This window comes from Hippocampus zosterae, chromosome 12 (genome assembly GCF_025434085.1).
Source record: "Hippocampus zosterae strain Florida chromosome 12, ASM2543408v3, whole genome shotgun sequence".
NCBI lineage: Eukaryota > Metazoa > Chordata > Actinopteri > Syngnathiformes > Syngnathidae > Hippocampus > Hippocampus zosterae.
The window spans coordinates 8,932,963-8,960,428 of record NC_067462.1 but is presented as its reverse complement, the minus strand read 5'-3'; the positions used below and the strand labels follow the sequence as shown (position 1 = coordinate 8,960,428).

At 42.3% G+C, this 27,466-nt stretch overlaps 1 protein-coding gene across 3 annotated transcripts; it reads left to right on the top strand.

Moving 5' to 3' along the window:
* The first annotated feature begins 1,646 nt into the window (after positions 1 to 1,646).
* On the top strand, positions 1,647 to 27,118 carry gsk3ba (glycogen synthase kinase 3 beta, genome duplicate a). 3 transcript variants are annotated; one of them, XM_052082761.1, is made up of 11 exons: positions 1,647 to 2,444; positions 6,592 to 6,785; positions 12,725 to 12,808; positions 19,285 to 19,395; positions 19,688 to 19,818; positions 19,902 to 20,008; positions 20,101 to 20,198; positions 20,280 to 20,387; positions 21,587 to 21,800; positions 22,130 to 22,228; positions 22,816 to 27,118. In XM_052082761.1, exons 1-11 carry the CDS (start codon positions 2,357 to 2,359, stop codon positions 22,884 to 22,886), a joined length of 1,305 nt encoding a protein of 434 aa, XP_051938721.1. In that variant the 5' UTR covers positions 1,647 to 2,356; the 3' UTR covers positions 22,887 to 27,118. The 3 variants fall into 3 exon arrangements, with proteins under 3 accessions (XP_051938721.1, XP_051938722.1, XP_051938723.1); XM_052082762.1 differs by having other exon boundaries at positions 1,648 to 2,444; positions 21,614 to 21,800; XM_052082763.1 differs by having other exon boundaries at positions 1,649 to 2,444; positions 20,280 to 20,375; positions 21,614 to 21,800.
* The last annotated feature ends 348 nt before the right edge of the window (positions 27,119 to 27,466 follow it).

The following is a 27,466-nucleotide window of genomic DNA, read 5'->3' as shown; positions in this document are numbered from 1 at the left end:
CGGGCTTTTATTTGTTAAAATGTTTTTGATTATGGCAAACAGAACTGTTGGCCTGAAATATATCATTCTGTATACGACTCAAGGCCCCATTCAAACGTCCAATACTGCCATCTGGTGTTTCAACGGACATGACAGGCCATGCAGTGTTTGATGAGATTTCGTTTGACATTGGCCCAAAGTATTTAAACGTGCATGCTTGTGATTTTTGTTTCAATGCCTCTCTTTTACAACACCCATCCCATTATACCCCAGTAAACCTGTACATAATATAATTTCATGTATTTTTCCTTATGTGGTGCTAAAGAACACAACAGAGTCCCAATGACCCTCAAACACTTCACTGATCTTACAGTAGCCTGCTCTGCATGAAGAGATCAACTCAAAGTATACAAATCGCCAACGGGTACAAAACAGACAGTGTTTCTATGCTTCTTTGCTTTGTTTTAACTAACACTAACCATTTGATTTGACAGTGGGGCGGGCGGTTGGATAGTGTAACGTGAGACGACAAAAATATATATATTTGGGCATTCTTTTTTGCTTTTTAAATAAGAAAAAAAGTCTGTTTATTTTGGTCTCGCCGCTGCATCTCGCATTATTTTTGCTCGGTTGCTTTATTTCTGGGACACGACTTTTCATTCTGCATATTGAAGCACTGAAGGGCAGACTGGGATGAATTCCCTTTGTAGCGTACAACAAGAGATACAAACCACACAAAAGGCTCTCCTCCAGCTTTCGTGTGTGGGAGGGAAGACCAACTAAGATTAGCCTATTACAATTTTTTATATGAAGGCCGCTGACACATTTAACACCAAATAGCTGAGTAAAGAAAACTGCGTAAATGCGGCACACAGATGTGATAAAGCAGAACACAATTTGTATTTGTAGACTGCTAATTCATTTCCAAATTTTGATCACTATTCTGTTTTAAATATAGATGGAACAGATTACCGGGTTGACAGTGTATCATGGTTTTAAAATGCGACGGTTTCAATACTGCAAATACTCACTGATAATGAGGACTTCTTTACTTTTTCAGTCATGAACACTTATTTTCTGGGGGGACTTCTAAGAGGGGCACAGTATGATTGTCTACTTGCAGAGATGAGTAAAACAGACCTCTTAACTGCTTCCAATTAAGATACCGTACGTATGGAGGAAGAGAATAATAATGATACATCAAACTTAACATGACACTTTTTTGTACAACCAGACACTCAAAGTGCTCACAATGCATTCACGCGTCACACTCAGGTGGAACACGAAAACAACATCGTCCCGAAGGAAAGCGCCGTCTTGCACCGACATAGCAACAGTGCTGAAGTCTACTGCGTCCTCGTGACAGCTGGGTGCTGTCAATTACGTCGCTTAAATACCGAATTTTCATTGGTTCATGAAGTCATCCATCACGCTGCGGCCCTCCCATGTGGCGGGTTGGGGGGGGGGCTCTTGAAGTTCTGTGGGCGGTGCAAAGCAAATTATGCCATGTGGTGTTCTGGAACGGCGTTCTGATTGGTGTATTGAACTCCCGTTTGACGCCCATTTCTGGAAAAATAGCCCTCTCTGATTGGTTAAATCCGCTCTCGGGAGTTGCCATTGCGCGTTCACGGCTTCCCGTATTCTCCATTTCGGTTTACGTTTGCAGCGTGGAGATGACACCTTCTTCAACGTCTGTACAAAAACGGCGTAGCTAACGTGCGTAGTGACAAAGACGGCGAGCCTGAGACCTATTGGGAAGGAATAAAAAAAAGAAATCCAGTATCGCCGCTCTCCGTAATCCAACGCTGTTTGAGTTGGAAGTCGTACCTGGAATTAACGTCAGTTTGGGCTAAAATTGTGCCTGACGGTGTATCTTGTGAATGCTGAAGTCGTTTCTGGGTTAAGGTATTGAGAGGGCTTGCCACTGGACGTTCTCGGTCGGCTAAGGCGAGGGAGCCGCCATGGCAGTCGGTTCTCCGAGGCTCCACATCGGAATATGAAGAGGAACTGGACGGGCCAAAAACGCCGCATTTAGCTTAATGCTAACGTTAGCATCTTTGTGAAACCCACCCTGGATTCGGAACGATTTTTTTGTTGTTAACCCCCGAATGAGGCCCAATTCATGATCATTTTGTAGGAGACGTTTCTTCCATAAGGGCCCCCTTGACAGAACAGCTCCAAGGAGGGGGGAGAATGCACATATTTGGACTGAAAGTCTTAGTTTATTAGGCGAGCTTCTCTTGTCTGTTTTCCCCCTTGTGGAGTTCATTCGCTGTCGTCCCCTGCCTCCTGTTTTTTTATTTTTTTGGATGAACATTTTCAGAGATCACATTAGTGCAAGCAAGTCTTCCGAGAACCACCAGCAAGCGCCTTGATCATGTCGGGTCGGCCAAGGACCACATCCTTCGCGGAGAGCTGCAAGCCGGTACCGCAGCCGTCCGCCTTCGGCAGTATGAAAGTCAGCAGTAAGTCGCCTTCTACACACCACCTGCACCGCGCCGTGCCGGGCCCATTCGGTGTGGGCTCCACCCAACCAATCGAACCCCCTCCCCCCTCCCTCCAGCCATAAACCCCCAACGAACCAGACTGTTAGCCGCCGATTAGCTTAGCTCGCAACCCGCATAGATGCTTGCAGACTCGGGCCAGAGCGTGGCAGCTTGGCCGGTCCTAGGCCTTGTGGTGGAAGGCGAGCCTGGGTTCCGTTCCGTGGCGATAATGATGATTATGGTACTGTGGACCAATATGAGTCATAGCCGGGTTGCCACACAAGCTCTGCACGAGTTAACATGTCAGGCAGAGCCAGTCGCAGACATGCGATTACGCAACTGTCACGGCGGAAGGTTCGCCCGTAAAATAACCGTACAACTGGAGTAATCCAAAAAAGGAGATTTTATTCCTTTTGTACCTGTTTTTACTTGAAATCAAGTGATATTTTCTCAGTGCCGTAGGGCTACAATGAGGTTTATGGAAGGTCTGGGCATCCCCGATGCATTTAGGCTTATCATATTCCCCAGTATATGAAGGGCGGGGATCTTATTGCCTATCAGGGGCCACTTCAGTCATGTATCCAAAAATATACACCACTTATACATAGATGGATAGATAGATATACTGTATGTATGGTATGAGCATTGCCTTACATTTCGGAGTTGAAAGATTAAAATCTTGGCCATGCTAAGTGGAGTCTGGATGTTTTCCTTGTTTTCTGCCGGTCATATGCCTTCCCCCCCCCAATTCAAAAAAATGTGTTTAAGACTCTAAAAATTGTCCATGGGGTGTAACTGTGGCTGTTCGTGACCTGTGATTGAGAGGCCACCAGTTCAATGTGAAGTGTCTCTTGTGAGCTGGGATAGGCTCCAGCTCACCTTATTATTATTATTATTATTATTATACCTTATTATTCACCGCCTTATTACTTATTACTTATTACTGATTCGTCTTACTGTTTATTGTATATGTTAAATCGCTCCATGTACAGCACTTTGTATGCAGCGATGGCTGTTTGAAAGTGCTCTATAAATACTGTTGACTTGACTTGACTTGACTTGAAACATACCGGTAATAGAAATTCACATCCCTATTGTACATAGAAAATCACTTTAATAAGCATTTTTAAGTATGTCTATTAAAAACTTTGTGAAATTGTCATACGTTCTCCAATTGCTCAAGTGGTATATAAAATGGATGGATATTCTTTCTTTTTCTATCCTTTCCTTAAAAAAAGATTTACATGGTTAATTCACATTTGCTGTCATTCAGTCACATTGCTGTTATTTAATACCGGTTAGTGGAGCTTCAAGCCTCCCTCTTGCATTCTGGGTAATAATCTATATGACATAAATCATATTCTTTATCGGCAAAGGGAACCTTTTTCCCATCAGGAGTGCCGAGTCAGTCCTGTACCCCAAATTATACATGATTTATATATATCATGAGGATTTGTGAGTTAAATGTTTTTGGCCAAGTGGCACAGTGACCTAGTGGTTACCTATGGGGTTTGAATCTTCGACCTCTTGAGTGGAGATGGCATGTTCTCCATGCACTTGTATCGTTTTTTTTGTGGTTACTGTGGCTTCATCATGCATTCTGAAAGCGGGCAACAGCTTCATGTTTTTTCCTTATTCTCAGTCCCAACCGAAGCTTACTGAAAAACTAAACATAAAAATAGTGACATCTTGGGTATTTAATCTGAACACCACGTATATTTGTGTGCCAAAATTTACTAACTTAATGCACAATGCAAAATGCCATAGACGAGCTAGCGGAACTAGTGTCAAAGTTGTCCCTCACATTTCAAGCAACATATATTTTAACAGAAAACTTTGTAGTAAGACACATAAACATTTTAACAATACTTATATATTATTTGATGAAAAGCAAATATTTTGCAGCTTAGTTGTGAAGCTTTGCTTTATCATGGATGTCTGTATTTATACTGCCCACTGGTGACCAAGCATGCTCGCCAGGAGGAGCCACAGATGTACGCATGAAATTGTGATGCAATTTAATTCTTGCAGCGTGTTTAGTTATGTTGTTCGTAATAATACAATTCATGAAGTGTAGTACTGAAGAGTGCAGTTTGACTCATTAAAAACGCATTACAGTTTATTTTCTTGGTGTTATATGCGAGGTCTGGAACACATTCATGGCAATTCCATTCATTTCAGTTGGAAAAGAGTGGATTGAAGATGAGCGTTTTGTGTTACGAGTGTGGTCACGGAACAAAACATTAAACTCATCAGTTGAGACCACTCTATTGCATTTTTACAATTGCACTTGCCCGCTGTGTGACTGAGGCTCTCGAGGAATGCCGACTGAGCTTCAGGGCTGATCGAGATGTGTGCTATTGGGGTGTGGCCAGGGCTCCGGCTTTTCACTCAGGCACGCACGCACACTAAAGCTAATCATCCCGTCTGCCAAATATGGCTACTTGTGTGCTTCATGCACAATAAAGATCTGATCAACAGGTCTGCTGTTTTTTTTTTGTTTTTTTGTGTGTGTGTGTGTGTGTTTTTTTTAAAAGCTCAACGTAAAGATGGACTTTGTCCTAATTGTCATGCAGCCGCTTAATGGCCTCCCTGGACTTAACATTGCATTGCGTTGAGGTTTAGAACAAAGTTCTCAAGACAAGCAGTAATTCTGAGAACTGAACATGATGGTGTTATTAACCTGCTAAAACCTAATTTGATTCATTGTCTTTGTATCCCTGTCAAAGGGAAGCGTCTAAATGAAAGGGCTAATGAAATTTCAATCAGGGACTCTATGAATTGACTAATTAGTCTCAGCCCGTATATACTGTACAATGTTGAGCCCTCCGCTTATGATACAAAATATCGATGTTACAAACGGCACACTAACTACATTACATCGGTAAATATAAGTCGTCACATGGCACGACAAGCTTACAGTCAGTTACAGCCGTGCTTCCGTATTTTCAATTGATTTTCCTGGACATTGATTGGTCCCCATATTACGAAGATAATAGGAAGTCATGTAAATACAATAGAAATCGTCTGTTGCACAATCATTGTCACATTCTAAAATGTTTACAGGCAATTAAGTCCTATTTTAACATTAACATTCATACAAGTGGATTCCGCATTTTCTTGAAATTTTACTTGAGTTCCATATTCGTGCAACTTGGCCTTCTTCATTGGTGGATCCACTAACTGGAGAATGAGGAGATGCTCACTGGAATCAGCGTTGTCACTTAAGTCCTCTGATTTGCGGGGTCAGCTCTGCTGTTTTTGTACTTGGGAAGTTTGTTGTGTGCAGGGCCTTCGTAGTTTGTAGCCTGCTTTCGATTACAGTTAGGCGCAACTCTTCACTTGACATTGTATGGTGTTACTATATTACGGCCGCAGATTATTTTATATTAGACTGCGGATTATTTTATAAAGCAGCTGACCAAGAACAATGAGACGACTTGTTTTCGCATTTCCTTTACATCGTGCCCTCGCTCCTCTTTTGCACGTGATGCGAACAAAATGAGCCACTTATTCTCTTTGACGCCAAATGAAAGCGCTTCCACGCACAAGATGAGAATGTGATATGGAGGCTCTGTAGTAGGGGCATCACACATTTTCTGTGTGCTCTGAATCTCACTGACAGCCATAATTAGAAATCATTTACAAGTACATGCCCGGTTTTCTGTCCCGAGGTTTCCTGACAGAAACTGGCATTTCCCTTGCCGCACTGATGGCTCGCATGCTGTTTTTAGTTGTGAGAAATCCCTGTGTGAACGTGTGCGTGCGAACAGACTTTTCTCACAGTTCGAGGAAGTGCTGAGGCGGCCTGGAGTTACGTAGGCTGAATCGTATGCTGCTCTCTTGGGGCAATGATACCGCGGTACAATCATTTGATAGGCAAAGCAAAGAACCCAAACTTTCTACCTGTGTTTCGGTCTGTTGGGTGCTACACAGCAAAGTTGAATGAAATATACACCCCACTCATAATTCACTATTGGTTAGTTTGAAATCCTCAGCCACAATTTACGATCACAGAAAACTACAGTAAGTCTTTGTCCTTCTGGAGTTTCACTTAAGAACATTATCTGTGCTGCAGTGCCAGGCTCTTCCTTTGACTTTCTTTCTCTCTCTGGTTCTCTCTCAGGGGATAAAGATGGCAGCAAGGTAACAACAGTGATGGCTACTCCAGGGCAAGGCCCCGACCGGCCGCAGGAAGTTAGCTACACAGACACTAAGGTCATCGGCAACGGTTCGTTCGGGGTCGTCTACCAGGCCAAGTTGTGTGACTCCGGAGAATTGGTGGCCATCAAGAAGGTGCTGCAGGACAGGAGATTTAAGGTAAATCATGTTACAGCTTTCTCCCAATTTGCACGAATGTCAGTCACCGGGGCCTGTAATCATAACACTGCAAACAAAGATATCCAACATTTCGTTGTACAAAGGGTGCAAATAGAAAATGAACTCCTCAAGCAAAATCATATGAAGCAGCTGCTGACATGGGCCTTAAAACTCAATAAATGACTCAACGGCTCACTTCATTTGAGACGAAGAGAGAAAATAGAGCGAAAGGTAAAGAACTCATGTACGATTGTTGCATATTGGTGCGCTTCCACAGTAACAAGATGCCCGTCGAACCCAGATGTCAAACTCAAGGCTAGCAGACCACATTCACGTCATTTTATATGCTGGCAAAAGCGTTTCACAATTTTCAATGACTTTAATTATTCATCAAAAATTATTCTAACCAAAGGCGAGGATGATTTTGTAACATGAAACTATGATTAAGTCAAGTCAAGTCAAGTCAACAGTATTTATAGAGCACTTTCAAACAGCCATCGCTGCATACAAAGTGCTGTACATGGAGCGATTTAACATATACAATAAACAGTAAGACGAATCAGTAATAAGTAATAAGTAATAAGGCGGTAGAAAGCACCAAGCAGTAAAACCAATAGCAAATCTAAGTCATGCTGAGTCAAACGCCAAAGAATACAAGTGAGTTTTGAGGAGGGCTTTAAAGATGGGCAGCGAGGAGGCTTGCCGAATGTTCAGTGGGAGGTCATTCCAGAGAGATGGACCAGCAACAGAAAAGGCTCGATCCCCTCTGAGCCTCAGTTTAGTTCTTGGTACGTCTAGCAAAGACTGGTCCACAGACCTGAGGCGCCGGGCAGGGGTGTAGGGGCGTATGAGCTCAGAGAGGTAAGGTGGCGCGAGATTATTCAGAGATTTGAAAACAAAGAGGAGGATCTTAAAAATAATTCTAAAATGAATGGGGAGCCAGTGAAGGGATGCCAAAGTAGGAGTTATATGCTCCCTCTTACGAGTACCAGTCAAGAGGCGAGCAGCGGCATTCTGTACCAGCTGAAGGCGCTTGATGGAGGACTGGCTGACTCCAAAGTACATGGCGTTGCAGTAATCGAGCCGGGATGTGACAAAGGCATGAATTACTGTCTCAAAGTGTTCATGTGAGAGGAGAGGTTTTATTTTGGCCAGCTGTCTTAGGTGAAAGAAGCTGGATTTAACAACGGCACCAATTTGCCGATCGAGTTTGAAATCACTGTCCAGTTTAAGTCCCAAGTTTGAGACCGTTGATTTCAGATAAGGAGATAGGGGGCCCAAGTCTACAGGATGGAATGTACAAGGTCCACTGGGGCCAAACAATATCACCTCTGTCTTCTTTTCGTTGAACTTCAAGAAATTTTGTGCCATCCAGGTTTTGATTTCTTCCAGACAGGATAGGAGTGGCCTTAATGAGAAGGTGTCTTTCTTGCTCAGTGGGACATAGATCTGGCAGTCATCTGCATAGCAGTGGAAAGGAATACCATGTTTCCTTAAGATGGAACCCAATGGGAGCAGATACAGCGAGAACAGCAGAGGCCCCAGAATTGAGCCCTGTGGAACACCACATGACAGGGGAGCAGTGCGTGATTCAGAGCAGCCAAGGCTGACACAAAAGGTCCTGTCAGCTAGATAGGACCTAAACCAATCAAGAGCACTCCCGCCAATGCCCACCAAGTGCTGCAAACGAGTCAGCAGAATACTGTGATCCACTGTATCAAATGCTGCAGTTAAGTCCAATAAAACCAGACACACGTGGTCTCCAGAGTCATTTGCCAGGAGGATGTCATTAGAAACGCGTAACAGGGCTGACTCCGTGCTATGCATCGTCTTGAAACCTGACTGGAAGACCTCCAAGATGTTATGTTCATCCAAGAAAAGTTTCAACTGCATGTGCACCACTTTTTCCAGAATTTTGGAAATGAAAGGCAGTTTGGAAATGGGTCTGTAACTTGACAGCTCATCTGGATCAAGACCAGGTTTCTTGATCAAGGGTTGGACCACAGCATGTTTAAACTGTTGGGGAACTACACCAACATTATATTATATATATATATATTATATTATATTATATTATATATATATATATATATATATTATATTACATTATACGGATTCTTACACAGAACCTATTACTGATAATTAAGTGTAGTGTTAGTGCTGTGCGCTTAAGGCGTACACCACTGTTAAAGTTGTTTGCATCCTTAATTTCTTTTTTTTGGTAAAATTATGTTGTACTATACCTCCCTTAAAAAAACACGTTTGTTTTTAAACGCCATCAAAAATGTCCGTTTGCACAAAAGAACATGCCTTGCATTTTGTTCCCTTGATGAACCAAACAGTCAACTTTAAAACGGAAGTACAACATACTTGTCTGTGACTGAGTGAACTTTTTATCCCGCTCGAGATGATACATTTGTGGTTCCACTTTTAGAAAAGGCTACAAAAGGGAAGCCATAACCATGTGGTCTGTGATGAACGCAAGTTTGACACCCCCACAAATGGAGGGCGAGAGAGGTTTCTCAGGGGGTCCTCCAGGGTTAGTGTGGTCCCGCCATACGACATTTTGAGGTTACAAACCCATGCAAGGTTGTAGACTTCATCATCACGTGGAAGGCACACTAAGTTACAAATACAGTACTGTATTTACTGTTAAATCTGACATTTCTGGGTTGTGAAAGTTGTCCAAGGGTTTGTGTTACAATACCTTGTCATGTGAAACAAGATAGCACACACAGTTAGTGTATGTGGTGTTTTTCATTTGATTGTTTTATATTGGACCTGTGTTTTTTATTTTTATTTTTAAAGAAGCAATATGCTGCCGGTTTGACTACTACTGCCTTAACGTACGTTTATCGTCTGCGATCGGGTTGGAATAATCCCAAAATCCACAGTTTAGTTCGTATCTCGCCTTTGTGGTCACGGTTTTCGATTCTGTTTGGTATTAACAAAATCAACAACATCTTGTCTAATTAGGTTCAAAGTGAAATTGAGGCAGGTGGACATTTGACACAGGGAGTCGCAGATGGTATAGTTGTACTCTCCTCTGACTTTTATGCGGGCAGTGTGGGATCGGTTCCCATTCAGTGATGCTGTCAATGTGGGTGTGAATATTTGTTTGTCTCTTGACTGGCTGGCGACCAGTTCAGGGTGTAGTCTGCCTTTCACCCGGAGTGAATAGCCTGTTCAATCCTGAGCATCTATTGCGTACCTGTGTTTCCCATGTAAAATTTTGGCTGTGTTCTAACCTAAAAGCGTGAGTGCACAACAGTGCTCTGTCAGCTTTCCTTTTGGTGCCGACGTGGAAATGTGTGATTTCCTTTCAAAACAAAGCACAACATGCGCACCTCCGACTTGAGTTTGAGTCACTTTGACGGTAGGCTTTTTTGTTTTTTCCACGGCTTGCTCGACGTTGCTCTGTTGCATGCTATTTCCTAAAAGAGCAGTCAGTAGCTGCATTTGGATCCGCTATATACAGTATTTGCATTTCAATCGCCTTCTCTCTCCTAATATATAATGGAGATTTTTGTCTTCTGCGTCCCATCAAGGGGAAATAATTTGCACTATAGAAGAGGCTCGAGTTGATGCCTTTATGATTACATAACACGTTTATGGTATTATCCTTATCTTTGCCTTGGGGCAGCAGTCTAAACAAGGATTCCCACACTTCCGTGTTTTCTCATTCCACCAGGGTGTGGATACTTCAGCGTTCTTGGCTTCTTTGACAGTGAATCAAAAAGCCGGCAAATTCCTACTTTGAGTCAGGGACCACCTGGTCTTACGAATATTCTGCCTTTCAGCAGGAGCAGCAGAGCCGCAGCAGAGGCACGAGAGCACCTGCATGTAAAGCAGTTATCACACTGAGCGGCGAAGGTTTTGCAAGTGTTTGACATAAAAATCGATTTTCTTTCATTGCTTTTAAATTCCCAGTTTCAAAGCATTGGTTCTGACAAGTTTGGCTATTTCACCATTTTAATATACATTGTTTTCAAACAATTTTATTCATCATTACGACAAATGGAGAACAATGTAAAATAACACAGAGGCCTGCTAAAAATGGACCCCTTGGGGAGAGTGAATGTGAATAATAATGTTTAAGTTGTGATATGACATAAAATGTTAGCATCCTCGCTATTAGCAAATGTGTGTGATCAAAATGTGACACCATGGACTGCTGCTTTCGTCCAGTCGCTGCTGGCTGGTTGTTAGCAGCTGAACTGCGAAAGTTTACGTGGGCAGGTTGTGCAACTGCAAACTGTTCCCATTTTCATGCGTTCACCTTGATCACTTGGGAGCTACTTGTGAAGATGATTCATCAGGTTTGTTGTATTGCCTTGTTTTTCAGTCACATTATAAAAGGCTGAAGCCTGTAATAGAAGTTTAAGTTTCTGTCCTTTCAACTTCTTCGCAATGTTCAATTTTCCGACCCAACAGGTGCTGCTAGCCAGTGTCGTTTTTTTGCGTTTTTATTTATTTATTTATTTTGGTTTAATTTTAGCAACAGCATCTGTTGCAAACTGCAAAATGTTTGTTTGCCTGCTCGTGTCTGCCCATGATGTTATCATGTAGCTAGCTTGCGGTTAGGTTAGTCTCTGGTTTGAGTGATTCACTGGAACAACCCAGTGGTTTGCTTGCATACTGTGCATTCTTTTTTTTTTTAAATCCCTTTCCTCTGTTTTAGAACACTTACTTGCTCAGCCAAGTGCTTCTTAATTATAGGTGGCTGGGAAGCAAATGAGCATGAAGTCTCCTCGCATGACTGCCAACAAATGTTTTCCCTTATCTGAACCCTACATCTTGTTCTACCTGCTGATATTTTTTCCTATGAGAGACTAGAGCGTGACACGGGAGATAATTTTCACTCCCATCCCACTCCCACATCAGAAATCTCATCCTGTCCCAGTCCCAGCCTCCCTGAGTTAAAGAAAAATAATCCTGTCCTGTACTGTCCCATCCCGCACCCGGTGAAACCAACTCCCACTCCCTTACTGCTCCCACTTTAGAGGTCAGCGATGGTCTGAGTTTCTCATTTTATGAAAATCAAAGCTTTGTTATTCATCAAATGAGGCTATCATGAAAGCACAACATAGGCATGTCTTAGCTGTTGATAATTATTACCGGTACCTTTTTTAAAATTAACATTTGAAGATAGCCTAGGAGCAAATGGGTTTAATTTATGCTGTACAAGGGGCAAGATTGTTTTGTGTGGTTTAGCCCCCCCCAATTTAAGCCTTTGGAATTGTGCCAAAGAACAATAGCTGGGTTTACATGGAGAATGAATGGTCCCTTGCATCCATGAAAAGTTTTACTATATTATCATTTATTGATATCCATAAATGTATTTATCAGAAGGAAGCCAGTCACTGTACTACATCCTGTCCAATTTGGATTATTGCATCTCAGCGCTCCAAACATGCATCGAAATCGGACCTACTTTTTATGGCTTCTGTTTGCAGGAAAGAGAGCAGTAGTAGCTCGGCACTCTGTTACTGACCGGCCTGTCTGCTCCTCCTCGTCCTCCATAGAGTGCACAATAGACACACCATAAGATGAGGCTATTTCCTGCAGAGCACAATGGTTTGTGACCTACATGCAGTAATGTCACATCTTGGCGGACAAGAAAGGCAGTGGAAGGAACCATTTTCCTTGAGGAAAAAGATGCTGTGCTGGCTCTTAAGAAGATAATGTGTGTTTAAGTGAAGGATGACACTTTCTCTACATCATTAGCCCCGCTGACACGCATCTAATTACGCAGGTGCTCAAAAGCAGAAGACTGCTCAAGTGTCACGAATGCTGCGTTCACATCTTTGTGGGACTCGATGGGCAACTTGCATCTTATTGTAAAATGCGTGCAGTCTTCAATATCATGTCCATGTAAATACAGGTGTTTTCAAGAAAAAATTGTTTACCATATTCTTTTTTTTTCCTTCCTTACCCAGAACCGTGAGCTACAGATTATGAGGAAATTGGACCACTGCAACATCGTCCGTCTGCGCTACTTCTTCTATTCCAGTGGAGACAAGGTGAGTTACTTCACCATCGTAGGCTGTCTCAGCGTCTCGTGCCTGAAGCAGTCAGTGCATCAGGCACACCTGAACGCGTTTTCTATCACAAGTCGCAAGCGTCTGTCTGTCCATCAAAAGTCCATCCAGCCTATCCTTTCAAGGACAGGAGCAGAGCCCGGAGTCTTCTTAGTTACCTTTGGACATTTCTTATGTGCAAGGCCATGAATAACTGGCGAGAGGAACTTACAGTATTTTATAAGAATATTTCACGTGCAGGGTAACTGAGTGTGCTGTGGACTATTTGTACTATGTACTATTACATATATATGTAAATTTGACTTGACTTGACTTTGCCCGATGCTAACGCAGTAGTAAAGTCATAATGACACTCAATTACAGTCATTCAATGAATAACAACGTGGCCATAAATATAAAACAAATGAAAAGGTACCTAAGCGGTGCCTCCTTGCGCCACATGACGTTTTCTTATGTCACCGCTATTTAGCTGCGCGGCCTTCACAACCTTGAAATCTTGTACGTTGGGCCCATCCTAAACCAAGGACGTCCTGTAAATCAATCGTGTGCATGACCTCTCGTGCCTGAACAAGGCTCGCCTCTTCCAAGTGTGCCAGAGGAGGGCAAGTGCACAAATCTTGATGACAAGTCAGAGAATCACACTTGCCAAATGCACTCGACTTCAGCTGTCAAATGGGATGACGCACAGTTTGAATGGCCTACTTTGCGTAGTCCCTACGAGGACATGCTGTAATTTGTTCATCGATGTCCCAACAGGTGTGGGAATCCAACTGTTAACTCTGTGTAGCCTTTCACCCTTCATCTGCACTCTGCATAAAGGGAAGTCCCCGTCCGCTGCTCGACTGGACTTGTCCGTCTTTGTCGAGCATCGGCGGTCCTCTGGCGACAAAAAGGCGAGCCGGCGTCACTGCCTTTGCTGGCAAACAGTGCGTGTGTCAAATATAGACACACGCGCACACATGGAAGTTTTACCATGACTCTGCAGTTAGGAATGCTTCCTTGCTACATACCTACCCAAGCCAAAAAATGGCGGCTGGGGGTTTCAAAGAGGATCCACTGCGTGGGCCCCTAGAGGCGACTGGACACTGGCGGGGGTCTGTTAATTATAGACATTCTCTCCATGCTGTTACACCATGTGCGCCTTGACCTGGCAACCTTAGATTTTTTTTTAGGACAATCACACACTTACTTTACAGTTTTAATACATTTTCTACTGTACAGGATCATAAGAAATGATCCCGCACAAGAATGCGGGGCCAGTTACTTCTGTTACTTATGTTTTTCATTTGGTTGTTGTTTTATTTGTAATGAGACGTTTGTCATTTTTAGCCTTGAAGTGTTTCTGTTAGTGGTAGACAACAGCGCATTCTGGATATGTTACGTAAGCCAAGGATCTGCTTTATAGTTTTGTAGACATTGTATATCATTGTATAGACAGAATATCATTCGGCTGTTACAATCATTTTTTTCCCCTTCTTCAGTCGCGTACTGTGAACTTCCAATATCTATTATAAAAGAATCGCCAATAGCAATGTTTTTTTCCAGACAGTACGAATGCTCATTGTACAGCAGCATACCATCTTAGATTTTCTACTTAGATTTACCGCCACACCCCGTTAAACCAGATATAAGCTGATTCAGGCGTAAGTCAGAGCAAATACTCTGCAGTTAGCCAGCGTCTCTCAGCGGCTTAGTGGCGCTAGAGAGGGATAACCGGGGCTCTTGGCCAACGTCATTAACCTCCTTCTTCATAAAGCCTGATTGCTTTGAAGATGTCCGTCCCTGGTCGTCTTTTTGCAGGCCTTGGCCTTACACCATGGGACCAGGGGGTGAAACTTGGATGAGGCAATCTGTCAAAAAAAAGTGGTATAGTGGTAATCCTTAAAAAGACAATAGAGTAAACTCACTTATTGAAATGGGCTCACATATGGGAAAGGAGAGCCACAGATGCTGATGCACGCTTTACAGCCGCTTTTTAAATTCCCGCGAAACAGCAATGCATATTAAAACAATGGATAAAGGATGCATGTAATTTTTTAAAAAATGGATGAACGTTGTCAACAAAGCATCCAGAATTAAAAACTAATGAGCCTGAAAGGATTTAAAAGGAAGGTGGACACACTTCCCAACGTGATTTAATTCAGTGATGCAAGGTGGACTTATTTGGACTGGCGCTGGCCAGAGGAAGGTGCTCCCGTTCGGTGGCGTCCTCCCTCTCAGACATCGTGCTCTGACCCGGGAACACCGCTAGCCACTCTGCCCGTCGTCACCGCCAAGACTTCCATCTCCTGCACATGCAGTCAAAGTATGCTGGGAAGTGCACGGCTTTACAATTGTTCCGATACACTGCATGTATTTGTGTGCACTTTTAGTCGAGTCTCGCTGACTTCCAACCCTGAAATGCTTTATGGTTGTGTGAGTGGACAATATAATGATATTGTCCACTCACACAACTCTGCTGCATTCATGTGTGCCATGGAAAATCAATTTTTTGTTTCACAACCGCACAGTCACAACCTGGACATGGTTCGGAACCTAAACGTCGTCCCATTTGATTTCGCATGAATCGGTGCTCGGCTGTCACCTCCCCCTCCACCGACCCAATAAATAAAATACAGTCATTGGAACCCCTTTCTTGAGAGAGGTAAAACTTCATCTAAAAGTTTTTAGTGTGGTCTCCATGTGTGGATTTTCACCACCATGTACAGGTGTTCATTGTACTGCACATTGTAATCCAAATCAAAACATGGAGAACACTGCCCAACACCATACACCTGTGAATTGATATTCCAGCTCAGGCCGCAGTCCATTGCTTGATTTACCGTACTGCAGGTATCTTAATGTAATATATTAGAGAGAGAAATTAACAATCAGGCGCAAGATAACCTGCTTCTTATAAAAAACAAAAGTCACGTTAGTTTCAATTTATAGAGGTCGTAAACCTACGACAGTCTGTACTAATTGCGCACTTCCACTGCGTGGTTAATGAGTCCTCATACCCAGTAGTGAAAATCACAATTTGAGCACAGTGGGATTGTTTGCTGACAAGTCGATAGATCAAATGACGGATGGGCATAAGATAGGCTGAAGTGGGCGGGAGATAAGATAAGAACACTGCAATTTGGGATAAGAGTTCTTGCTGGGTGCAGCTGTGTGCCAAGCAACCACTACTATTGCTCTCACTCTACTACTAGTACAGCTGTCGTGTGACCTCACTGGTTCTTAGATGAGAGCGTGTGCTCCAAAGTTTTTAAAATCCTGTGTTTTACAAGCGTTGAATCTTGTTTCGAATTTTTGCAACGACAGAGTTGACCAGGTCAACTGACACTACAAATTCTACTCCCTGGGCTATGAGTAAACAGAATTGTGTTTGTATTGCAATGCCGTCAGATAAGATGCCAAAGAATAATCTTGTAAATACTCAGAAAAGTTTTTTACCTGGACCTTGGAAAATCCGTGTGAACCCTATGTGTGAGCACGTGTTTAGGTGATCTTATGTAACCGATACCATGCGATGTGATCAACACGCACTACTTTGACCCTCTCACCACTTCAATATGATTTGCACTACTCGTGGCATTTTGAATGTGACAGTGATTTGATTGTTTATTCATTTTTGCCATTGGATTAATAGGTAGTTTTGATAGTAGTAAATACATTCTGAACTGGTGTTTGTCATTAGAATTCTATTGAGCACAATCGTGCTGCATCAAGTTGCTCCAGTGATCACGTAAATAGTTTGCTTAATGAAATTGCTCGCCATTTGTTATTTAGCGATCACGTGTCGATCACAATACATATTGATATTAAAGTATCAGCCAACTCTTTTAGTCTTCAATGAACCTACCATGCATGTTTTTGGAATGTGGGAGAAAAGCGGAGTACCCGGAAAAAAGCCACACAGGCCGGAAAATGGATTTAGTCTCACAACTAGAACTTTGAGGCCGATGTGCCAAACCAATTGTCCACTCTAAAATATAATCCATGAATAACTCATACAAATACTCTATTAAATGATCTGGACTGTTTTGTTGGTCCTGACACACTTGATTGAATTTTTACCCCATTACTCCACTGGCCACTGTTGGTAATATTTGCTCATTTTATGATGTAGCATACTTTATTTAAACTGTTTGTGTATGCTTTTGCTTCATCGTCCATGATTTTTAGTGTGCTTACCTATGCTATTTGAGCAGACACGGATATGGGCAAATCTGCAATTGGTGTAGTTGGATGACGTCAAGCTCACATTAACAGGCTATATCTGATCTCTGTGCTCCTGCATTGGTATACATCCAACATGTATCACATTTAGAAGAGTCCTCATTCCGAAATGAAGATGGATGATTCCATGTTTTTTTTTTCCTCCCGCCCCGTTCTTCTATTTTCCCTGCTGTGATGCTTATCCAAATTGTGCCACTTGGGAGATGACACGGAGATTGTGTCACTTGGCATTGCACACTGTAAGTCCAGAAGAAACCTGAGTATTCAGTTTAGCCGTAGCCCACCTTATTTTTATTTTTATTTTTTGCTTGATCCACAATGTTAGATTGCCACCTACGTAATGTGTCATGTTTGGGATTCCACACAGCAATCACATGAGCAGCTACGCCAGCCAACTGGCATCTGAATTACTGAACAGAGGCAGGCCAATCAGGTCGCCGCCTGGGTATAACCTGTTGGGATCCAGCCAAGGAAGTGGCTTTGTAGCCAGGCAGGAAGTGAGTCATCACTGTTGCTAGGCTAAATATAGCTTGAGTGGCAATAGTGGGAGGTAGGTTGGGCTCTCTAGTAGTGGCAAATGTTATCAACGGGTGTCTACAACACACACATACACGAAGTGAAATGGGGTGACTCCAAATTAATGTACACCCGAAGCCACCAGAGGGCTGAAAGCCATTTGGGTAATGATGCTCGTCATTGTGGTCCGGTCCTTTATTTCTATCTTTTTGGCCGAGAGAATCCCAGCTGGCAGTTGACGTTAAAAAAGTACAGCATTGTGCTAACTCAAGTGTACCTTGTAGTTTGGGTGCGTCCCCTATAACCATCTTTGAGAGTGAGTCAGTATCCAGAGACTTGCATAAAGACATTTCAACAAGTTAAGAATTGACGTCTGTATATATCGTTATTTTTAATTTTGATGGCAAAGTTTTCCCTTTTACTGAAAATGAATATCTGCTTCAAATATTGGTTATCGGACTCCTTGACGACTAATACTCACTGTCAATATCGGCCCTGAATAAAAAGTCAAGCTCTAATTTGATTGTTTTATACTTTTGTCCTACAAATGTTTTTCATACCAATAATGAATAAAACCATGCCTATTAGTGCATGAACATAGTTTAGTGAGAATCGAATGGAACTCCAATGCAAGTCGATTACAACCCTGAAACAATACTGGACTGAGTATGGACCTGAATCTGTCTCCTCAAAACCCCCCCACCACCTCCATCCCACTGAGGTGTGAAGGTTAGCGAATGTGCGTTCACGTCAGGGTTCATCAGAGTTCATTTAAGGTTGCAAAATGTTTGCCGACAGTTTGCTTTTTTTCTTTGTCAAAAAGGACATTTTGAATGTATTCAAAATTCCCCTGCGACAAATGATGCAACATTCGCTACTTTCGCACCGTGCAGATGTCGTAATGGAAACAGATGTCATTTCCGTTTGTTACATTGTGCCGCCAATAAAACACAATATGTTCATATCCCTCACCACAGGAATAATGTAATATTCAAGTTAATTATGGCTTTAATTCTCCATAAATCTCGGATAGTAATAGACGAAGCTTGTTCTGTCTGGTTAGGTCGCCTTGTGAGGGAGGGAAAGGATAATTTTGGATAGGAAGAGAGCAGGACAATGGTAGTGGGCCCGCCAGAGTGTGGTGGGAGTGGCTATGTAATTTCTGAACACCTGTAGGAATGGAGTGCAAGTGAGGAGACGGCCTAGGAAGTTGTCAAGGTCGCAAGGGTTGCTAATAGCAAGAATTCAATGAGTAGTTCAGAGCCCCCAGTGCAGGTCAAGATCCATTCAGAAGCGCAGGGAAAAGGAAGTAGTCCCAGAATAATACAGCGGCCCCTGTGTCCCTTCAGGGTCAGTGTGCTCCAGAGTAGAACGTGCGCAATCCCCGTGCTCTTCCATGGAGGAAATTATATCACTGTCTGCGGCCTCTTCTGGAATACAGGACGCTGTGACGCATGCATGTGTGTTTCCTGCCCCTCGGGGGCAAACCCGCCACAATGGCCCCCTTCAGTTTGACTCTGGCCAAAATGTCGTTTACATCAGCGCTCAAGAAGCCATGAGCAATAGACAGGGAAAGGAAACACAGAGGCATTAAGTCGCATTTTGAGTGCCACTCGATGATGTAGATGTGCTTTCGAGTTATCTCTGATTTACAACTGTACTTTTTCCTTGAATGTTCTTTTTTTTTCATTATTATTATCTGTGTTCCTCACCAACAGAAAGATGAAGTGTACCTGAATTTGGTTCTGGATTACGTTCCTGAGACGGTTTACAGAGTGGCCAGACATTACAGCCGAGCCAAACAGACTCTGCCCATGGTTTATGTCAAGGTACTGTATGTGATGTCTCAATACCACGACAAAAATGGCGTTCAGACAAAGTCCAAAATCTGGTTGGAATGGCCGTTTCAATTTGAGTACAACAAACCAATAAGAAAAAAATCTGATATGTAAGATCGCATGGACGCGAAAGAACGGCAGCTTGCTCCACAGCAGTTACAGTTACTGCGTTCTTAACAAGATTGCTCAAGACATACCAAATATTTCGCTGTATGACGCAAGTTGAATCGTGAACACAACTTCAGCCCTCTATGCTTCATAATCTGTGTGACTCTCTTTGCAGCTGTACATGTACCAGCTCTTCAGAAGTCTGGCATACATCCATTCGTTCGGGATCTGCCATCGGGACATCAAGCCTCAGAACTTGCTCCTGGATCCCGAGACGGCTGTGCTGAAACTCTGCGACTTTGGCAGGTGAGAGGCCGCATTACGCCCGACCGCGGGGAACCTCACGCTGGCAGAATAATACGGCGGTCCGTTTTGTTTTTGCCGTTTAGTGCCAAGCAGCTTGTTCGTGGCGAGCCCAACGTGTCCTACATCTGCTCTCGTTACTATCGAGCTCCCGAGCTCATCTTTGGGGCCACCGATTACACCTCCAGCATAGGTACCGTAAGCTTGATCCCTCCTGTTGCCGTTTTTCCACTGATGTGCTTTTGTGCTTCTCGTGAATAAAACTGAATTTGATCTTCTCTTCAGATGTCTGGTCAGCAGGCTGTGTGCTTGCAGAGCTGTTGCTCGGACAACCAATCTTCCCCGGTGACAGCGGAGTCGATCAGTTGGTTGAAATTATCAAGGTAAGGCAACTCGGGAAGAGTTAATAGTCGCCGCCCAGCAGTCCAGTTCTTGTCACTGAGCTTTTCACCTGTTCACTCCAGGTTCTCGGCACCCCAACTCGGGAGCAGATCCGCGAGATGAACCCCAATTACACAGAGTTCAAATTCCCCCAGATCAAGGCCCATCCTTGGACTAAGGTGAGTCAACAGGTACAGGAGCCCTTTTTATTCTCTTAATATACCACTTCATGCATGTGTGATGTCATTGCAGTCAATGTGGGGCGGCTTGATTTTGCTCGTGCTAGTTGCGATTCGGACATGAATATCGGAATTTACTGGATCTGGTCAGCAGGGTAGTGTGAAACGCGCCATGGGATCCCTTCCGGGCTGGAGCCGGTAACCAACGGTCTTATTTTTCGAAATTGGGATTGACTTTGACCCAAATTCAGATGAAAGCGTGTTCATTGAATTTAAGTGGTTAATTTGAGGGTGGTCCGGTGGTTAGCGTGTTGACCTCATAGTGCAGAGGTACCGGGTTCAATTCAAGCTCCGGCCTCCCTGTGTTGAGTTTGCATGTTCTCCCCGGGCTTGCGTGGGTTTTCTCCGGGTACTCCGGTTTCCTCTCACATTGCATGGCAGGCTGATCGAACACTCAAAATTGTCCCTAGGTGGGAGTGTGAGCGCGGATGGTTGTTCGTCCCTGTGTGCCCTGCTATTGGCTGGCAACCGGTTCAGGTTGTCCCCCGCTTACTGCCCAAAAACGGCTGGGGGAGGATCCAGCACACCCTGCGACCGTTGTGATGGTTAATTTTAAATGTTTTCCAATCTGACGATATGCGATTGACTGAACCGTGTTTATACTTTGGAGTACAATTTCGCCCCGTTCAACATAGACATCACACAACGTAGCTAAATGCAATCAAAGAAATAACCACAAGTGCCGAGAATTTCTCGGCGATCCTGGCTCAAAAGTACCACCACCATGACCACCATGAAAAAACAGTAGTATAGCAGGCCCACGTGTCTTCAGTAACAAGACAGATTCCCGAATAGTATATTTAATATCTTTGTAAGCCACTGTAACATTGCTTAAACATACTTGGGTGGGGGGGGGGACTGAAATAACGAATCAATTAAAATGTATTGCACAATAATTTCAAATTGTACTGAGTAAATATTTAGAAAACATAGTTCTTCACGCGTAAATTTGATGGTACAACTTTACTGTTCTCAGGCAGTGATTCTTTCACATCTCACTCGAGGGAACCCGCGTGCCGCACTTTTGAGAATCATCGCTCTCGTTCGACTGCCGCCTCATATTGCCTCGCCATGCTGTGTTTTGTGCCCATGAAACAGAAATATGCCGTGTATGTTGTGTTTCTTGACTTGTGTGTGTGATCACTGTACAGACGTCTGTGTGTGCGATGGGTGTGCAGGTGTTCCGGCCGCGTACGCCCCCAGAGGCCATCGCTCTGTGCTCGCGCCTGCTGGAGTACACGCCCACCGCCCGCCTCACGCCCCTCGAGGCCTGCGCGCACTCTTTTTTCGACGAGCTGCGCGACCCCAACGTCAAGCTGCCCAATGGGCGTGAGAAGCCCTCGCTCTTCAATTTCACTACCCAAGGTCGGGCACTTGAACAACTTTCTTACCATCGCGACCAAATTTGTACTGCAGTACCTAAAAATGCTTCGATCTCACCTTTAACTTCGGTTACAGGCAGTGTACAAAATACATGGCATTAGCTTTAAAGCATAATTGCATATGTGAACAATTTTTTTGCAAAACAACAAACAATAAATTCAACAAACAAGTTACGCCAGTTGCGGCATGGCAACCCTTGCGGATTACCTTGGCCTGGATGACCACGAATCCACCTAGACGAACGAACGCAGACATTAGTGTTAATAAGCGAAAAGCTGCTGTAATATGCTTTTTTTTCTGTCTCTTGTCAGAGTTGTCCAGTAATCCGTCTTTGGCCTCCATACTCATCCCCGCCCATGCTCGCAGTCAGGCTGCCGCTTGCACCCCAACCAACGTCTCTGCCACCACCGGTAGGAGCCATGCTGTCCCTCACCCACTTCATTTCTCAACTTGTTTTCACTGACAAAACGGAAACCGAACCAAAAGTTTCAAAACGTTCTGTTGTACTTTAAACACGTCCATTTTCTTTATCCGAAATTGTGTACTTAAATGAACAATTTATTTATTCTAAAAAAAAAAAAAAAAGAGAAAAAAAGAAATGTCACCCACTCGCTATATTTAGGTCAGACTTTTGGGCATTTAAAACATGGGTATTGGGATTTATCACTTTTTTTTTTTTTGCATTAACTTTTGGCTCCATCTTTTGGAGGGCCCTAAATGATGCAGCTTTCTATTTTTCACAGTCTCTTCCACTTTTCAGATAAGCTCTCCAATGATTATTATTATTTTTTTTTTTTTTACTCAGTTTTGTTTGCTTGTCTGCTAACTTTTATTTTTTGCAGAATTCTGTGGAAAACACCACATGTATGCTTTCATGGTTCGGATAATGGATGGATGGATGGTTGCTGAACTGAGAGGTTGCATGATGTCATTCGGGCCAGTGGTCCAAACGAGTTTTCCTGAAAATGTTGACAACATGGCCACCTTGTGTCCACAGATGGCAGCAGCACAGAGCGATCCCCTAACACCACCAGCGCCTCGGCTTCCGCCTCCAACTCCACCTCCTGAGCACCCTTCCTCTCCCGACCGGTCTCATACCCCCAGCCTGCGGCCTCCACATTGTTGTCCCGGGTAGCGCAGCCCGGCTACAACCACAAATGAAAATCTGCCTTTGACCTCCCCTGCAAACCCCCTTCACAGACCCTTCATCCAGCTGTCGGTTGTCTCCAAGTAGGCGGGGCGACGGCCCACCGAAACAGGTGTGTGAACTTAAGATAAACATACACTTTATTGTACACAAAAAGCCTCGTTCGTCTCTTGATGTTTTCAAGGATGATTGTAAAAAAAAAAGGAAAGAAATAGTCATACTTGCCCCCCCCCCCAATCCCCTTCACATCACCCCGTTTTTCAGAATCCCGGCCCAATTCTTCTTCATGTTTTTTTCCTCCTGTACAATGCATGGTCTAAGAATGGTTAGGGAATGTGGCTGTCGGTGTTGGGCGGAGTCGAAGCATGAGGCTTGTGCAAACGCGCACACACACACACACACACACACACACACGGATGCATGTGCAAAAAAGCAAATCCAGATGGGAATTTTCTTTTCCCTTAGCCAGGGCTTGTTTTTAACACGCTTTGCAAGCCGTTTTACTCAACTTTGTTTTAAAATATTTTTCTACCCCCCCAACCCTCATTATCATTATTTTTATGTCGGATGTGACATGTTTATCTGGTCCTGTATGCTTGTACAATATATACATACAAAAAAATCGCATTACATACACAATTTATATATTACTTTTCCTTCTGTATAAAAAGTATATATAGATATATGTATATTAACTACTATGGTTCAGAAGTCTGTTAATGGGTGAGTTCATATAAATCACGAGTGGCTGCAATATTTGCTGCTGACAACAAAAAAGGAGTGGATCACCTTTTTTTCCCTTGCTTTTGCTGGAATGTACTAAAATTTCAGCATCCCTTTTCCCCCCCCGTTCTCCATTTGTCATTTTTATTGAAGCTGTGGATTAGGGTGGGGTACCTCTGTCCATATACAGCCTGCCATGCTGTTCAATAAACATCCAAATTCAGTGTCAGTGTCATGAAAAGTGCTCATAATATATACGAGGAATATTTGTGCTTCATATGTATTTAATATTTTTTTAATGAATTTTTGTGGCCTTCAAAGGACAAATTTCAAATGGGACCTTTTTGCACAAACAGAAAGGGCAGCTGATTGAAAAAAACGACAATGGGTTATCTGAAGAGAAACTAGAATGGCCCCTGATCGGAAAATCTTAAATGGCAGCTCATTGCACAAACTTAAACGCCGTCTTAGAGGAAAAACTAAAATGGTCCCCACCCTTCTCTTTTATAACCACTAAGCTATCCTACCGCCATTGCTCAAGTTCATCGATGCGTCTTATTGCTAACAGATAACGCTCACGACAGACAAATAAAAAAATAAAATGAAAAAAAAAGGAAAAAAGCTGAAATTGTACATACAATATAAATGCTCCTCACCAAAAGTCATTTTTACGTTGGTTTCTTTTTGTGTGTTATGTACATACGCAGACCCATGTACTGTTTAACAAAAATTTAAAAAAAAAAAAAAAAAAACACCAACGGCAGAATCAGGGCAAATGTTGATCGGTTGATGGATAATATTTTCAATGCTCTTTATCCAGCCATATGTCCGATGTTGACCTGTACAGTACAGTAGATCTTCTTGTAATGACAACTAGTCATGTATAGTGTAACGATAGTTTGGAGTGCCTTTGCTTTCATACACCTTCGCCTTGTCGCCACCCCTCCTGTAATCGTGACTCGCCACCTTTTCCCCTTTGGTGCTGTTGAATTCCCCCCATCGGCCACGCGCACACACACACCCTTAATTGTAATATAGTAGGTTGTTGATGGACTGTTAAGACTAAGGATCGCTTCCTTTTGAGTGTTTATTTGACTAGGTAGTCTAGTTTTATCCAGGACGCGCACGCAAGCAGGCAGCACCGCAGTAGTCCACATACACGGACAAACCTCAAATGAAGTTTTTGACAAAAAAAAGAAAAGAAAAGAAAAAGAGAGACTGTACATATTGTGAAGTGCAGTACAGAATGACGAGGGAGTATTAGGACCACACCGAAAGCAGCAAAGTAAAGTGGAAATGATGGAATTGCAAGAAAGTGGAAATGTTGCTAGCACAAAGTTTTAATGTTATACGAGAAATGTCCAGACAAAAATGGGATACGGATTGAAAAAACCTTTTTCTGAAAGTCCAGGACAATATTGTGTTTATACATGCGAGGGTCCACGTGAAAGAAAAAAAAAGAGAGAGAATTTATTAATAAAGTTAAAATACTTTGATAAAAAAAAAAGGTTGGAGTAATGTGAAATTATCATATTACAAGAAAAAGCTTGACGTTGAAACTTGAGCTAAAAGTGACGAGTTGTGACGATGTTATGGTTTCAGTACAAATTTCACACAGAAATTAAATCTAAAAAATGGGATTTAATCCTTGGGACACTACAACTTTTTTGTCTTATTCGGCCATTTCTCGTAAGTACCGGTAATAATAATTCCCCCCAGAAAATTTGACTTTATTCCCATAAACAGGTTGAAACAAATGATTGTATTCATGATCGTTCAATTACAACATTTTGACTTGAGTTCCGATCCTCGTAACATTATTCTCCTATTCCAAACTTTTCACCAAAACAGAAACCTTCTTTAATGCCTTAAATCTCATATTCCACATTTATTTATCATAACACCGCACCTTTTCCCTTGTTCTTATTCTCGTATTGTTTTGTCTTTCTCAAAAAAAAAATCTAATATTTCTTTCGAAAGGAAAAGTTGGAACATTGAAGTAATGAAGATAACAAATTCATCTGTGATACTACACCTTCATACTTGTATCATCTCAACTTTTTTTCCCCTTGTAACGTTTTCTTGTATCATTACAACTTAACTCTCATAATATTCCACCTTTCTATTGCCTTTTATCCTCCTCATTGTGACTTATTCTCGGTATATTACGACGGTTAGAAAAAAAAAGATCTTCCAGTTAGAGAGGAAAAGTTGTAAAATTAGAAGAATTGAGATGACAACTTTAGGTTTAGGAGTACGACTGTTCTCGTAATCGTCAAACATTGTCTTTACACTCGTATCACTATGACTTTATTCACAAACCGTTAAAAAAATTTTAAAAACCCAAGAATTGCTTGAGATATCACTTCCAACAGTTAAAAAGTTATGAAATTGCAATTGAGCTGAGACTGCAGCTTCATTGAAATAACATTTCTCCTTCTTTGCTCTTAACCACTTAATTCTTCAATATTACGTGACGACATTAGTCTCGTGTCATTGCAATCTTTACTTGCAATTTTGTTCTCGTATCATTTGTTTTTTGGGAGGCGTCTGGGGGGGGGGCGTTATTATACACATACTATTACTATTCGAAGTCGAACATTGTACAACTTTGTAACATTACACTTTTATTTAGTTTAACACGTCCAGTTTTACATTTATTTCGTAACTCCATTGTTAAAATATTGGGCCTATCCTTGGAATATCACAACTGTTTATGTACCATACTTTATTCTTATATCGATGCAACTTCATTTTCACAATAGTCCCAACATTATTTTCACAAGATTACAACTATAGCCACTTAATTATCAAAAATGTGCATCTTCTCATAACATGACCGTTGTAATGGAAATGCCCCCCCTTATTTGTGGCCCGAGCAGTCCTTATGTTGGTTGTTGGAGGTAGTAACGTGGAGTTGTTTTCCTTTTACCGTATATCTGACATCTTTGGGAAGCTTAGTCCAGTATTCAGTAGCACCTAAGGGTTCGAGTCATGTGACATCTCTGCCGCTTCCTGCTCGCTGTAATTTTGCATCCAAACATGTTGAATCCTTCCACAACCTACCAAATTCCCCTCTCCAAAACATGTACTTCAAAAAATAAAATAAAAACCCACACCACAAAGGGTGCCAAAAAAAAAAAAGTAAAGTGGAGATGCTCGTGTTTCAAGGTAGCATAGCACAATGTGCTAACCAGGTTTAAGAAAAGAGAATTGTTGAAGATTATTTAAAAAAAAAAATCCCATTATAACAGTACTACTACTTGAATGACTCTGTGACTGAACATTTTTATTTTATTTGTTTTTCTTTTGTTCTGTGAAGAAATGCTAAATGTGCGCCTCTGTAAATATTCCTTCTGCGTGCTCTGAGGAATAGCTCCCTGGTACTGTAATTTGCATTAAATAAAGAGTAGGATAGCCTGGAAATTAACACACCTTGTCTTTTGTCTTTATTTTGCCAACAAGCCTTCATTTATTTCCTACATACTTTTTTTTTTTAATTACCTATAGAAATTACCCTAAAAACATTCCTTTTAAATGAAACAAACACAGTTCAATTAGATATTAAGAATACAAATTAAAAACAAAAACGAAATGACCGAAAATTTTATTGCATCTTTGAAATTGAAAACAAATTGTAAAAAAAATCATGATTATTAAACTGCAAAATGTTTTTCAAACTACTTGTTGAATTTGTTGGTTATTGTTGATGGTGATGCTACACTTACGTAACTATTCCTTTTACACTTTGCATGATAGGCAAAACAAATAAGAATCT